The sequence below is a fragment of the Amphibalanus amphitrite genome, unplaced genomic scaffold (assembly GCF_019059575.1).
Source record: "Amphibalanus amphitrite isolate SeventyFive unplaced genomic scaffold, NRLGWU_Aamphi_draft 000204F_arrow, whole genome shotgun sequence".
Classification (NCBI taxonomy): Eukaryota; Metazoa; Arthropoda; class Thecostraca; order Balanomorpha; family Balanidae; genus Amphibalanus; species Amphibalanus amphitrite.
This window is the reverse complement of record NW_024881699.1, coordinates 307,582-319,802: the sequence shown is the minus strand read 5'-3', so window position 1 is coordinate 319,802 and position 12,221 is coordinate 307,582. Positions and strand designations below refer to the sequence as shown.

Below are 12,221 nucleotides of genomic sequence, written 5' to 3'. Positions count from 1 at the left end.
TAAATTCATATACAAGGAAAGTTTTGTTTTAGCTGCTGTGACTTGTGAGCTTCGGCAGATATATGGCGCAGCAAAGACGATAGATGACTGTTTTATATGTCCTGTTCGCTTTCGTTTCGGGAAAGCTAACGAATAGGGCAAGGAATATGGAAGACGTTTCTGCTATACTAGCATAAAAAACGTAAACGCGTGTTTGATCGAATACAAAACTCATTTTTGCTCTTATTTTCGTTCCACGTCTTCGTGTTTACTACGACTTGACTACGACCACGTGTTCCGGTAGTAAGAGTTGTGAGATGTTTTCCAACTGGAGATATATATTACTTACTTACCGTAAACCGGGGTGACAATGATACCCGGGGTGACTTTGATCATAGACCAATTTTGGGCCTCAAATGAGCAATTAGCTGCTGTGAACTGCATTTTCTATGCCAATAGTTAAAGGGACTGTCCCACCTTAACATTAGATTTGAGTTGAGATAGCCATCTTGATGGACGTTCTTTGAAAATCAGTGCCGTGAAAACCGTTTCTCCAGCAATTACTTCATCGCAAAGAAATTTGAGTTTGATTTTGACATCTGTGCAAATAAGTGCCACAATGTATTGGTATAGGCACTTAAATCTGATGACGTCATCAGGCTTTCGAAAGTCCGTTAAATGTTTGACTAAAACGTTTTGTAGCACGCGGTGGTATATGCTGCGTTGCGCGCAACAAATGCCGCACTTTTAAATAAAGTCGCTAGGAACAGCGGAGATCCCAAAAAGTAAACAAAAGTAAAAGTCTAATATCTTGAAAACCGGTGAATATTTTTCGGTGAAATTTGGTAGATATTCGTTTTCGCTCTTTCTGAACCGAGCGACATCACTTTCATGCCAATTCATAAACTTTTTTAAAGGTGGGAGGGTCCCTTTAAATAAAGCAATGAAGCATTATATCAGACACTTTGGGTCCCAGTTAGAATAATCATGTTCATGTCACAGCTTGTTTTTTTGTTGTCATTGGCATGAAGTATAAATTCGCTAGCATCTCCAGCAAAAATAATGGTAAAGATGAGAAAGACCCAGATAAAGAAAGAGAAAGGAAAGGCTTAGATACTGATGATGGAGGATGAGCATTGAGCTGCTCTATCTCAGTGGTAATTGGAGCGTCAATGGGAAGTGAAAAAGAAAATCAGCTGGGAGGGGCATGAATAGTGTGGCAAGTGGTCCCACAGCCACCAGCAGACAAAGTGTGATGTAGAACAGGTAGCCTGTGGCTTAGGACATCTGTGACAGTTACTTAATCTTGAAGTCAGAGGTTAAAGTAGCTAATTTTGCTGCTTATAGCTCTGTAATGTCAGTTTAGACCCAGAGCATGCAACTTTATTTTAATACCTCAATGATTCATATTTTTACTGTAAAATGTGTGAGTTTTTGTCAAGCAAAGCCTTTGATTTTATTCAAAACATGTAATTTTATCACACAAGCCCCTTCTGAGGGCTCCTATGGCACACATAAGGTGATTTTAATGTAGTGATCATAGTCACCCCGACGTCTGGGTGAGCATGATCTATTTTTTGGTAAAAAAATAAAATATTTATGATAAATTTCAAGGCATTTATTGTACTCAGTTAGATAGAGAATTGTTCAATTGGTATGATGAAACAGTTTCCAGAGTGAAATCTCAAGTGATATACAAGATATTGTACCAAACTGGTCAAAAGTGATACAAAGTCACCCCAGTTTACGGTACTTACTTACTTACTTAGAAGTACAGAATTTTGATAGGCCACTTGGCCTTTACGTCCGTTCCATTTGAGCTGCTTAGTGTGGGTTTTACTGGTCTGTGTAAGGAATCGCGTGTACGAAGTCCGCCCAGTGGGTGTCTAGGCTGGGCCCTGTTTCACCGGTGATAGCAGCACGCTGCTTTTGCACGTGTCAAATTGGGTTTCCATGGAAACATCAACAGGCCCATTGCTCCAACACTACCACAAGTGTGACGTCAGCTCGCGCAATTTGATAGCAGCGTGGTAGCAGCGTCCCGTGAAACACCGCCCAGGTCTTGAACTGGTTGAGTGTACTGGCGTCGACGACTTCTGGCGGTAGACTGTTCCAGTCGTTTATAACCCTTACTGAGAAGGCGTCTCGACGGACTCTGGAGACCGCGTGCGGCTTCACGAGGCGCCACGAGTGACCTCTGGTTTCACGGGCGGTTGAGCGGTCGAAGAAGACACGCGAGTCCAGGTCAAGGTCGATACCTCCATGTAGCATCTGATATACCGCAATCATGTCACCGCGCCTTCGTCGGTAGTACAGGGATGGTAGTTTCAGCGCCTGCAGGCTGCAGTCTCTCAGTGTAGGGCAGATGGCGCAGCTCCGAGACCTTCTTGGTCGCCCTCCACTGGACGCGCTCCACTCGTTTCTGGTCTGTGCAGCTGAAAGGGCCCCACACTATGTTCCCGTATTCAAGGTGGGGTTGGACTAGGGTCTTGAACAGTAGGGGCAACATTGATTTGTCAATCAGCTGGAAGGACCTCTGAATCATGGAAAGTATCCACGAGGCTTTGCTGACAGCCGCGGCAGCTTGTTTGCGAAACTTCAACTCCGTGTCTACGTAGACTCCCAGATCCTTCTCTGCCGCCACCTGCTCCATTCGAGCGCCCTTCAGCTGGTAGACTCGCTGGGGGTTCTGGCGACCAATGTGGAGGACCCTGCACTTTTCTGCATTAAACTCAAGCTTCCATTCATTCGCCCAGTCTGATGCAGCGTCCAGGTCTCTCTGAAGGGCTAGAGGGCCGGTTAATATATGTTATTTTAATATATTTATTATATATTATTAATATATATTATATATTAACCCTCGCATGTGTAGGGGGGGGGGGGGTCGGATGGACCCCACATGGTTTTTCGCAAATAACTCGCGTAAAAAGCGGCCGATCGCGACGAAACTTTCAGTACCCTCGCATTGATCAATTTTACACCTACCCTGAAAATTTCATGACCCTGACCCAAATGACCTTTGACCTGTGACCTCTTTTCCGAGACCATGTTTGGCCGGAATCGCGATTCCGCGCATGTCGGCTCGCATTAGCCGCGCGTTTGCAAGCTTTTCGTGGTTTCAAACGTTCAAACATGTGATTTGATGTTGCTCCCATGCATTAGGGTGGGTGTCAAGGTCACCTGAAGGTCAGGTCAGGTCATTGACCTTTGGTGACCTCGGGTGACCTCGGTTCACTTTTTCGGGTTTTACATGTTTCTAGGCTAGTTTTTGGAGCTGAATTCGAATTTAGCAACCATTTGAACATTTACGAAGTAGTTTTGGTGCCTTCGTAACATGTTACGAAGCTGTCAGAGGCGGTTGACACGTACTACGAATACCCGTCACGACGCCTACTGGTTGACCTGACCTGACCTGACCCGACCTGGTCTAAATGCTTAAAGTCATTATCTGTGATCAAAACTAACACGATATTCGTGATCAGCACCCCGAAAAACCCCTTAGCAGCTACACTTTACGACTTTCTAATAGGTCCCGATTTTCCCGACTTTGGGTCATTCACCTGACCTGGAAGGTCAACCGATGACCTAGGACCTTAAAATTGGGTATCATCGGCTTCCTCTCCTCACGGGCAACACGCTCGTTTTTTCCGCGAAGCTCTAGATCGATCAGGGGCCAAACGGCAAGGGGGCGGGTCCAACCGACCCCCCCCCCCCCCCCTACACATTAGAAGCTGGCAAACGCCGCACACATGCGAGGGTTAGTATATATAGGTAATATATAGGTATTAACTATAATATATATTATATTATATATAATAGGTATATATTATAATATATATTAACAAATAAATATTAACATTTTTGTTTTTATCCTTTCCTGTGTTTGCGTGTGTGTGTTGTTGTTTGACTGGTCTCTGTTTTGACGCTAACTCAGTTGGGGAAACTACGAGGAGCCTATGAGTAGGAAACTACGAGTAGGAGGTAGGCGAAATCCGCCCCCCCCCCTTCCACTGCGCGTGTTAAGACAGGTCACCAGGTCATGAAGGTCAATTGTCGAGGGACGGCGCCTCAAAAAAAGTTGTAATGCTCTCCAGAGCTGCACTGACTGGATAATCACTTAAAAACTTTCAGAATTGATGAGAGCAACAGCAAAGTTAAAACATTCATCTTGGAGGTTTGATATTGGTAACCTAAGGTCAGGTCAATTCTACAACTTTTCTTTTGAAATTTGAAAATCATTGGGATTAAATTGAAATGTTTTTATGGAATTCATAGTTCATTCTAGGCACTCTTAAACATGGTAGAAGATAAACACGACACATCAAATTTGAAAAATGCACCCTTGGGCACCCATTGGTCTTTATGCTCCTGAGGTCATCTCAGGCCATGGAAGACCTAGCAGGTTTTTACAATAACTTTTGATAGGTCCTATACATGCTAGATAGATGTTAACACCTTGGATTTATCCAGCTTAATGATTCAGTTAGAATAATGTGCAATATGACCTTTTCTGGTTATGTCAAGAGAGGTCAAGACCTTGACCTTAGGTCAAATTTTCAAAATGACCTTTTAATGTCAAGTTACAGTTCATTTGACTCGTTTTGACAAGAGGAACACAATGTCAGCAAAATAAATGACCAAGTTTTTAGTCGAAAGCTTTCGCAGAAAAATATTGCAGGGGCCCTGTTTCACCGGTGATAGCAGCACGCTGCTTTTACACGTGTCAAATTGGGTTTCCATGGAATCATCAACAGGCCCATTGGTCCAACACTACCACAAGTGTGACGTCAGCTCGCGCAATTTGATAGCAGCGTGGTAGCAGCGTCCCGTGAAACACCGCCAGGGCGTCGTCCCCGGCTGTGTCACGAGGTGTGGGGTAGGCTCCCACTTCAGCCGTAGCCTGGGCCCTGGGGGGGGGGGGGAGAACAAGGATCGGGAGGAGGAGGAGCCCTCCTATAATTGAGACCAAGTGCCCATTGGAGGCAGGTCCGAATAAAAAAGGATGTTTTCCACAAAAATGTCTATTTGCTAGTAAAGTTTCAGTCTTCCAGTTCCAAAGACTAAACTGTTAACCTCACATCAAATCTAAGAACAGCACTCTGAAAGAGCAATAAAGAAGCTATCAAATGGGCTTTTCCTTGGCGCTGTAGCCTTTTCTGCTTCTTATTTATGCACCGATTTGTCAGAAATTGTCGAAATCGGCGAAACTTGACCTTTGAAGATATCTCGTGACCTGACCATTGATCTGAACAAAAATCTGATTTCGTCATGATTTTTGACGCTCTTCCGGACGTTACTTACCGCGTCTCTACGTGGCCCAGGAGTCGAGTTAGAATGGATTAACGTCCCTTCCATCAGAGGAAGGTTTGACAATTTAATACCTATTTACTATTTTCAGATCTTATGGTCAAGACACTTATTTTCCAATACACCAACCTCTTGAACATGTCAGCTGACCTAGAAGACATGCCTGACCTTGAAGAATCTGCTCCTGCCGACACTGCTTCAGTCACCACTGTAAGGCTCGGTGACCATCAGTCACCAGCCGCACCTCCTGTCTCAGCTGGCCACGATGTCGCCGGCGTTGATTCAGACGATGATGATGATGACGAGGCCTGGGAGGAGATGGAGGAAGACTGTGAGCCGCTGCCTGCGGCCACCTGTCTTTTCTGCCCGCTCCAACTGCCGGCCTCGGACCTCGTGGCGCACTGCCGGTCGGAGCACAGTCTCGACCTGGCCGGCCTGGCGGTGCGCCACGCCCTCGACTCGTTCGGCTACATCCGCCTGGTGAACTACGTGAGGTCGACTCGCGTGACGCCGTCTGAGCTGGACGGGCTGCCGGCGGCCGCGTGGGCGGACCAGGCCTTCATGAAGCCGGTGGTGCAGGACGATCCGCTGCTCATGATCGGTGAGTGACGGCGGGGAATCTGTTTGTCTATTCTCAATTAGTACGTATGTGTGTGTGGTGGGGGGGGGGTCCCTATTGTAGATATACAGACCATTTTTTAAAACCGCGCTACATTTATCTACATGGTGCCTTAACCACCTAATTCCCCCATCCCCAGACGTGGACGACCTGCTGGCGGCGGCCGAGGGCGGCGCGGCGCCGCCCCCGTCGGAGCCGGCCGAGCCCGTGGTCAGCTACGAGGGTGACCGGGTCACCCTGTCGACGCAGCACTACGAGCAGCTGCAGCGGCAGCTGGCCGCGCTGCGCCGGCAGCTGCAGCTCACCGAGGATAGGGACGAGCAGCTGGTCAAAGGTGGGTGGGCTAAGGGCTACAGTGCGTGCAGTGGTGCTCGTGAGTACTTGAGTAGCCAGCGGTTACTGGACGAGACCAGGGGTGGGTTCTACGAGTTGGGCCTTGTCTCGTGATCACTTGAAAGGTTTTCCGAGAACCGATGCCTAACCTGACTAGAATTCTGCCGAGCTGAGGCATGATACCGGTAGTGACATCTGTGTGATCTTCTCGTTGGCCGCATCACTGGACGTGGTGCTAGTTATCAAGTCATACCTTTCACGATATCATGCCTGGACGCCCCAGAATTTGTCACACTATCTTTTTACGCCAAATAGAGCATGCATATTCACGAACGACGTCGCTTCTGTTCCTTGCGATGTTCTTACCATCTCACCGCTAATGGGTCTGACGGTCTGTCAGCAGCCTGGCGGTTATTCTGACCCGTCAGTGGACAGTGACTGACTTACTTATCCTGCCTCCTATGTATCCCTCTAGACATGGCCACGATGCGCGGCACCATGCACCAGATCCTGCGGCTGGACGACGAGGAGGTGGAGCAGGGGCCCGTGTCGGCCGCCTCAGCCGCCGGAGACAGCGCCAGCTACTTCGAGTCGTACGCCCACTTTGGCATCCATCACGAGATGCTCTCGGTGGGTATAGCGGACGTGCTGGGTGCGACAGAATGAGAAGGGACAGATACAGACCCAGGTCCCTCGTCGGGGACGAGTTAGGCATGACTTCATATTCGGCTTTAGATGTGTTTTTAAATGCCGCATTTATGGCACGATTCAGAATGCAACGATTTTGTGTGAAATGGAAGATAAAAACAATCGATGCGTTCGATAAGTCATTGTTAGCGCTGTGTAATATTTGCAATCGTGGGAACTAAATTAATGAGACGAGAAAAGAGACAAAATTATTATGTTGAAAATGGTAATTCACTACCCGTGCTGTCACGCTGTAAATTTATCAACATTGCCCTATAGAGTGGTTGAGCCGCAGACATGTTTGCATCCATCCACCCTGTGCCATCGTCGGAGGCATGACTCCGTACCGAGTCGTTCAGGGACGCATCACCCCCTCTCCCTCCCCCCGCTACCCCAGGACCGCGTCCGCACCGAGTCGTACCGGGACGCCATCTGCCGTAACGCGGCGCCGTGCGTGCGCGGCCGGGCCGTGCTCGACCTCGGCTGCGGCACCGGCATCCTGTCGATGCTGTGTGCGCGCGCCGGCGCCGCCGAGGTGGTCGGGGTCGACCAGTCGGAGGTCATTTACCACGCCATGGATATCGTCAGGTACGGGCTTAAGGCGACCGAGGGAGGTCTAAAGAGGGAGTGGGTGTTCTGAGTGCCAGAACAGTCCTGGAGATTTGAACATCGCAACAAATTACTGTAGAGTGACGACCCTGATGTTGTTTGTTCTGCTCGTTTGTGCAAAAGGACTAACTTACGTTACTCTATTGAGGTTCAATTGCAGTAGCTATTGACTATTTGTTTGTCCATAGTGCCGTACATTCCCTAAAATGGCTGTGAAGATTGAGATCATTTGAGCAACTCATTTGGATACTTTTTGGCTGTGCATTAAAAAAAAATGTATATTTCACACCAGTAAGCAAAAATTACATGCGCATCCGCATTGAACTCCGGTCCGGTCGTATCTAACCTCCCTTGTTTCCGGCAGGGAGAACCGCCTATCCGACATCATCACCCTAGTAAAAGGCCGCCTGGAGGACGCGAAGCTGCCCGGCGGGCCGGACCGCAAGTTTGACATCATCGTCTCCGAGTGGATGGGCTACTTTCTGTTGTTTGAGGGCATGTTGGACTCGGTGTTGTACGCGCGGGACCGACTGCTGGCTGACGGCGGCCGGCTGCTGCCCAACCGGTGTACCATCAGCCTGGTGGCCGCCTCCGATCAGGGTGAGTGAGTGAGTTAGTGAGTTGAGTGAGTGAGTAAGTGAGTGACTGAGTTAGTGAGAGGGAGGGAGAGAGCTGCTGCCCAACCAGTGGAGCACCAGCCTGGTGGCGGCCTCCGACCAGGGTGAGCAGTAGGCGAGGGGTGGCTGGACTGGCGACTGTCACCATGGAACTGGTCTATGTATTGGTGTGCCATCAGCCTGTGGGCAAGGAGTGGGTTAGGGTCTTGGGGTGGATGGACTAGTGGCTGTTCTTCTAGGTTATTGTCACTGTGTTGACTGCTCATGATTTGGGTAAATGTGATCGGGAACTGACGACGGTTAGCTTGGAGCGTTGCCGATCTGCCGGTCAGCTCAGCGTCCCTCCCTCCCTCCGCTGCCCCGCAGAGCGGTACGACAACCTGCTGACCTTTTGGGAGGACGTGTACGGGTTCCGTATGAGCTGCCTCCGACCGGAGGTGCTCCAGGAGGCCAGCGTGGAGGTGGTGCCGGCCGCCGCCGTCTGCTCCCAGCCCTGCCTCCTGAAAACGCTCGATATCAACACCATCAGGTGGGCGACGGAATTTGTTACATCCATCTCGTTAGCGTGATGATTCATGATTGAAGTTATTTTTTACAGCTCAGTCACCATTTCATTCGATGATGATGATTCAGGGGTTTAGGGCGCCGGTGACCTATCGACAATTGGTCGTTTTTCCCATAAAACAAAAGTAAAGCACCTTTAACCCGCGAGTTGCTGGGGGGGGGGGGGCGTTAAACGCCCCCACTTTTTTCGCCGGGCCATAGCATAAAAACGGCGCGCCGCAGTCGCGCCAAATTTTGGGTACCTGTAGGGAATTGATTGAAGTTTATTGTGACAAAGTTTCAAAAAAATCGGTCGGAAAATTTTTGAGATATCGAGGTTTGAGTGACGTCATGATTTCTGAGTTTTCGACCAAAAACGGCATATGTTAAAAAAAAAAATCATATAAAATCACAGAACAGACATACAGACATGCCGTAAACGCCATTAAACTGCCAATACCATGAACAATCAAATGGCTATCTTCGATTATTGATTATTGCTCCGCATTTTCCAAAATCTTGAACTGAATCTTGGCAATTTCTCGTGACTACCTCACGACCATGATACATGCATTTCTTAATGAACTTTTTGAGCCAAACGCGTACACATATGATAAAATGAATGTCACCATCGTGTTTTCGCCCCAAATTACCCATAAAACATGTGTCACAGGCTGCGAATATCAGTTTTGATTTTCGGGGATATGTGCCTACCGGGTTGACCTGACCTTGACCCTGACCTATGCTTGACTGACCCCTACATGGAGCTGACACTCTTGTAGGCCTTATATGATGGATTGTGCACCGTTTTGACAGAGTTTATGACGAGAGGCGCCCATTGCGAAGTCCTGAAGTCCATGCTACTGAAAGCCCGATTTCAGGTGTTTGACCTGACCTTGACCCGACCTGTGACCTCAAAATTCAACTTTAAAGTACTCATCTGAAGCGTCTCGTCGCGTTCTTTCGTTTGCCGCCTCGTGCGTTTCGCTGCGCCTATTGGTTCTCGAGTTATCGGCTGGGGGCGTTTAACGCCCCCCCCCCCCCCCAGCAAACGGTGGGTGGCGAAATACCCCAGCAACTGCCGGGTTAAAGCACCTTTACATATTTGGCCTATCTAATTATGAATTATGATTCTACTGATGCTGACAAGTTAAATTCAAGCTCACATTATGAGGGGTGGGTCGTTTGCGTGCGTGAGCTACTTTATGGAGCGCGTGAGCGGCGTCTGTGAACCGTCCATTTTTCAATTCGGCTTTGTTGCTCTCATGATCCTCCTCGTCCCATTCTCGCAGCTCAGTTATCCCTGGAATGAGCTGACCTTCATTCAGCAGACTTCCTTTTTCGTGTACCGGCTCCCCTTCTATTTCGAGAACTCATTTATCTTTGTAAGAACCTACCTACCATATGATGACAAATATCGGCGTTTTTTTCGAGTAAGGAGTTCCTGAGTTAACACTAAGTAGTCTTTACGACCCAAGTCCTGGCAGCTACCGTCCGCTCGAGAAAAACGTCTGCGGGACACTGCCTAATCAGCGCGCTCATAACTATACGAGCGTCACCGACTCTGAACTGGGGCACGACCCATTCCTGCTACTGCATATGGCCCGTCGCATGAGCCTCAACAATGTTTCTTCGTGCTGACTCTCACGCTAGGATCTTACCACCATTCAGTTCAGAATGCCAGTCTTTTCCCCTGTGCTCTCCACGTGTTTGATGTGTTTGTGTTGTTTGTTTCCCCAGGGTGGAGGACACAGAGTTCACGTCTCCGTTCCGTCTGCGCGCGCTGCGCTCGTGTCGCGTCACGGCGCTGGTGGGCTACTTTGACACGCACTTTGACCTGCCGGTGCCGGTGGAATTTAGCACGGGCCCGCACACGACGCCCACACACTGGAAACAGACGGCATTCTACCTGGAGCGGCCCATCACCGTGGCAGAAGGTGTGTCTCACGAGGGAGGGCCGGTGGGAGCGGGGTGCTTAGGAGTCGCTGTGAGGTGTAGAGGTGTATCTTTCACTGACTGAGAGGGTAGAGGTAGGGGGCTATCACCTGGAGCAATCTGCTACGAGCAATCCATATCGATCACAGTGGCAATGCCGCAGATTTTAAGTTAAAGTAAAGAATAACAGTAAACGGTTTTTATGCCTACAGTAGCTAGTCTTCCAGAGTTTCATTGGAGTTGAAGCGATCTTGTGCTAACAGCTGATCCTGTCCGTGCTCCCTGGAGCCAGTATCGTCGTAACCCGACTGTGTGCTCCGCTTACAGGTGACACGATCGAGGGCAGTCTGTTCTGCGGCCGGGATCGAAAGGACCCGCGATCACTGCGAGTCACCATCACAATCGCCGGGAAGAGTCAGTCCTACCGCGTCTCGTAGCGCGTGGGGTGGACGGCGCGGTGTGAGGACGTGGCTGCCGACATGTCAGGTCAGCACGGGTTCTGCTGCGACACTGGGCGCCGAGATGTGGTCGAGGCTGCTGAGAAATGTCTCCAGGAATGATGGTCATGAGGGATTGTCGCAATTCGAATGTCCAGTTCGCTGTCCAGTGATGTATTGAAGTGACGAGCAAAACGTAGGTGTCTTGTTTTGGGACAATGTGCATTGGGGTTTATGAAAAACGGAGAAATGTTTTTTACCAATATTTTATCGACAAATGACAATAAAATATGGATAACACGCAACGCTCTTATTGATTTACAATTCACGATTTACTAATAATCACACAATTATTCATTTATATGAAATGTCTGAACAGGAATACACTGCAATGGCATCAGAAAGACACGATCCAGTCACAAGCCTTGTACAGTGATATACAATTTTTCAGCCTGCATGTCTTGTCTACATGGACTATGCTGCTGGGTAATGAGCAAGTAATAAGCACATTGTTGGCGTTAGGTGTTAATTTGACAGCACGAGATTCTTATGTGTCTTGCCAGCTGGCGGTTTCATTACGTGCCATATTTCATCATCAGCTGTCCTAAGTTTACATTACATCTTCGGTTAACTGAAGACAGCAATGCATTAATTAAATTAGTATTGGACCGTATGACATCTGACTAATTAATGACATTAAAATCTGGATTGTGCCTGGGTTGTGTCTGGTTATAAAAAGTATCGTACTTACATTGAAATCGCATGACTTTATATAGCAACATCGCCACCAGGGCCCTGTTTCACCGGTGATAGCAGCACGATACTATAAAATTGCGCGAGCTGACGTAATGTGATGACGTCACACTAATGACGTTTCGTGTAATCCGTGAGCTTTTTCATAGCTACGTTTGGAACAGAGTTGCCGTATCCTTGAATGCGTTTGATACATTCGCACGGCCGTGAAGATGTTAGCAGCAATATTTGATGACATCACACAGATTGACGACGGCAAGGTTTGTTGATGTCTCCATGGAAACCCAATTTGACACGTGTGATAGCAGCGTGCTGCTATCACCGGTGACACAGGGCCCAGAGCTACCTACACCTGTATAGCCTTGCGGCAGTCATTTCTCGCGTAGCTAACTACACAATAAT

The 12,221-nt window shown here is 48.5% G+C and overlaps 1 protein-coding gene across 5 annotated transcripts; it reads left to right on the top strand.

The window, feature by feature from the left end:
* The first annotated feature begins 37 nt into the window (after positions 1 to 37).
* Positions 38 to 11,371, top strand: LOC122384938 (protein arginine N-methyltransferase 1-like). Of its 5 annotated transcripts, none has more exons than XM_043372784.1 (9): positions 38 to 279; positions 5,378 to 5,887; positions 6,045 to 6,239; positions 6,714 to 6,868; positions 7,323 to 7,513; positions 7,899 to 8,134; positions 8,518 to 8,680; positions 10,435 to 10,631; positions 10,957 to 11,371. In XM_043372784.1, exons 2-9 carry the CDS (start codon positions 5,383 to 5,385, stop codon positions 11,064 to 11,066), a joined length of 1,752 nt encoding a protein of 583 aa, XP_043228719.1. In that variant the 5' UTR covers positions 38 to 279; positions 5,378 to 5,382; the 3' UTR covers positions 11,067 to 11,371. The 5 variants fall into 5 exon arrangements, with proteins under 5 accessions (XP_043228719.1, XP_043228718.1, XP_043228717.1 ...); XM_043372783.1 differs by having other exon boundaries at positions 90 to 282; XM_043372782.1 differs by having other exon boundaries at positions 260 to 291.
* The last annotated feature ends 850 nt before the right edge of the window (positions 11,372 to 12,221 follow it).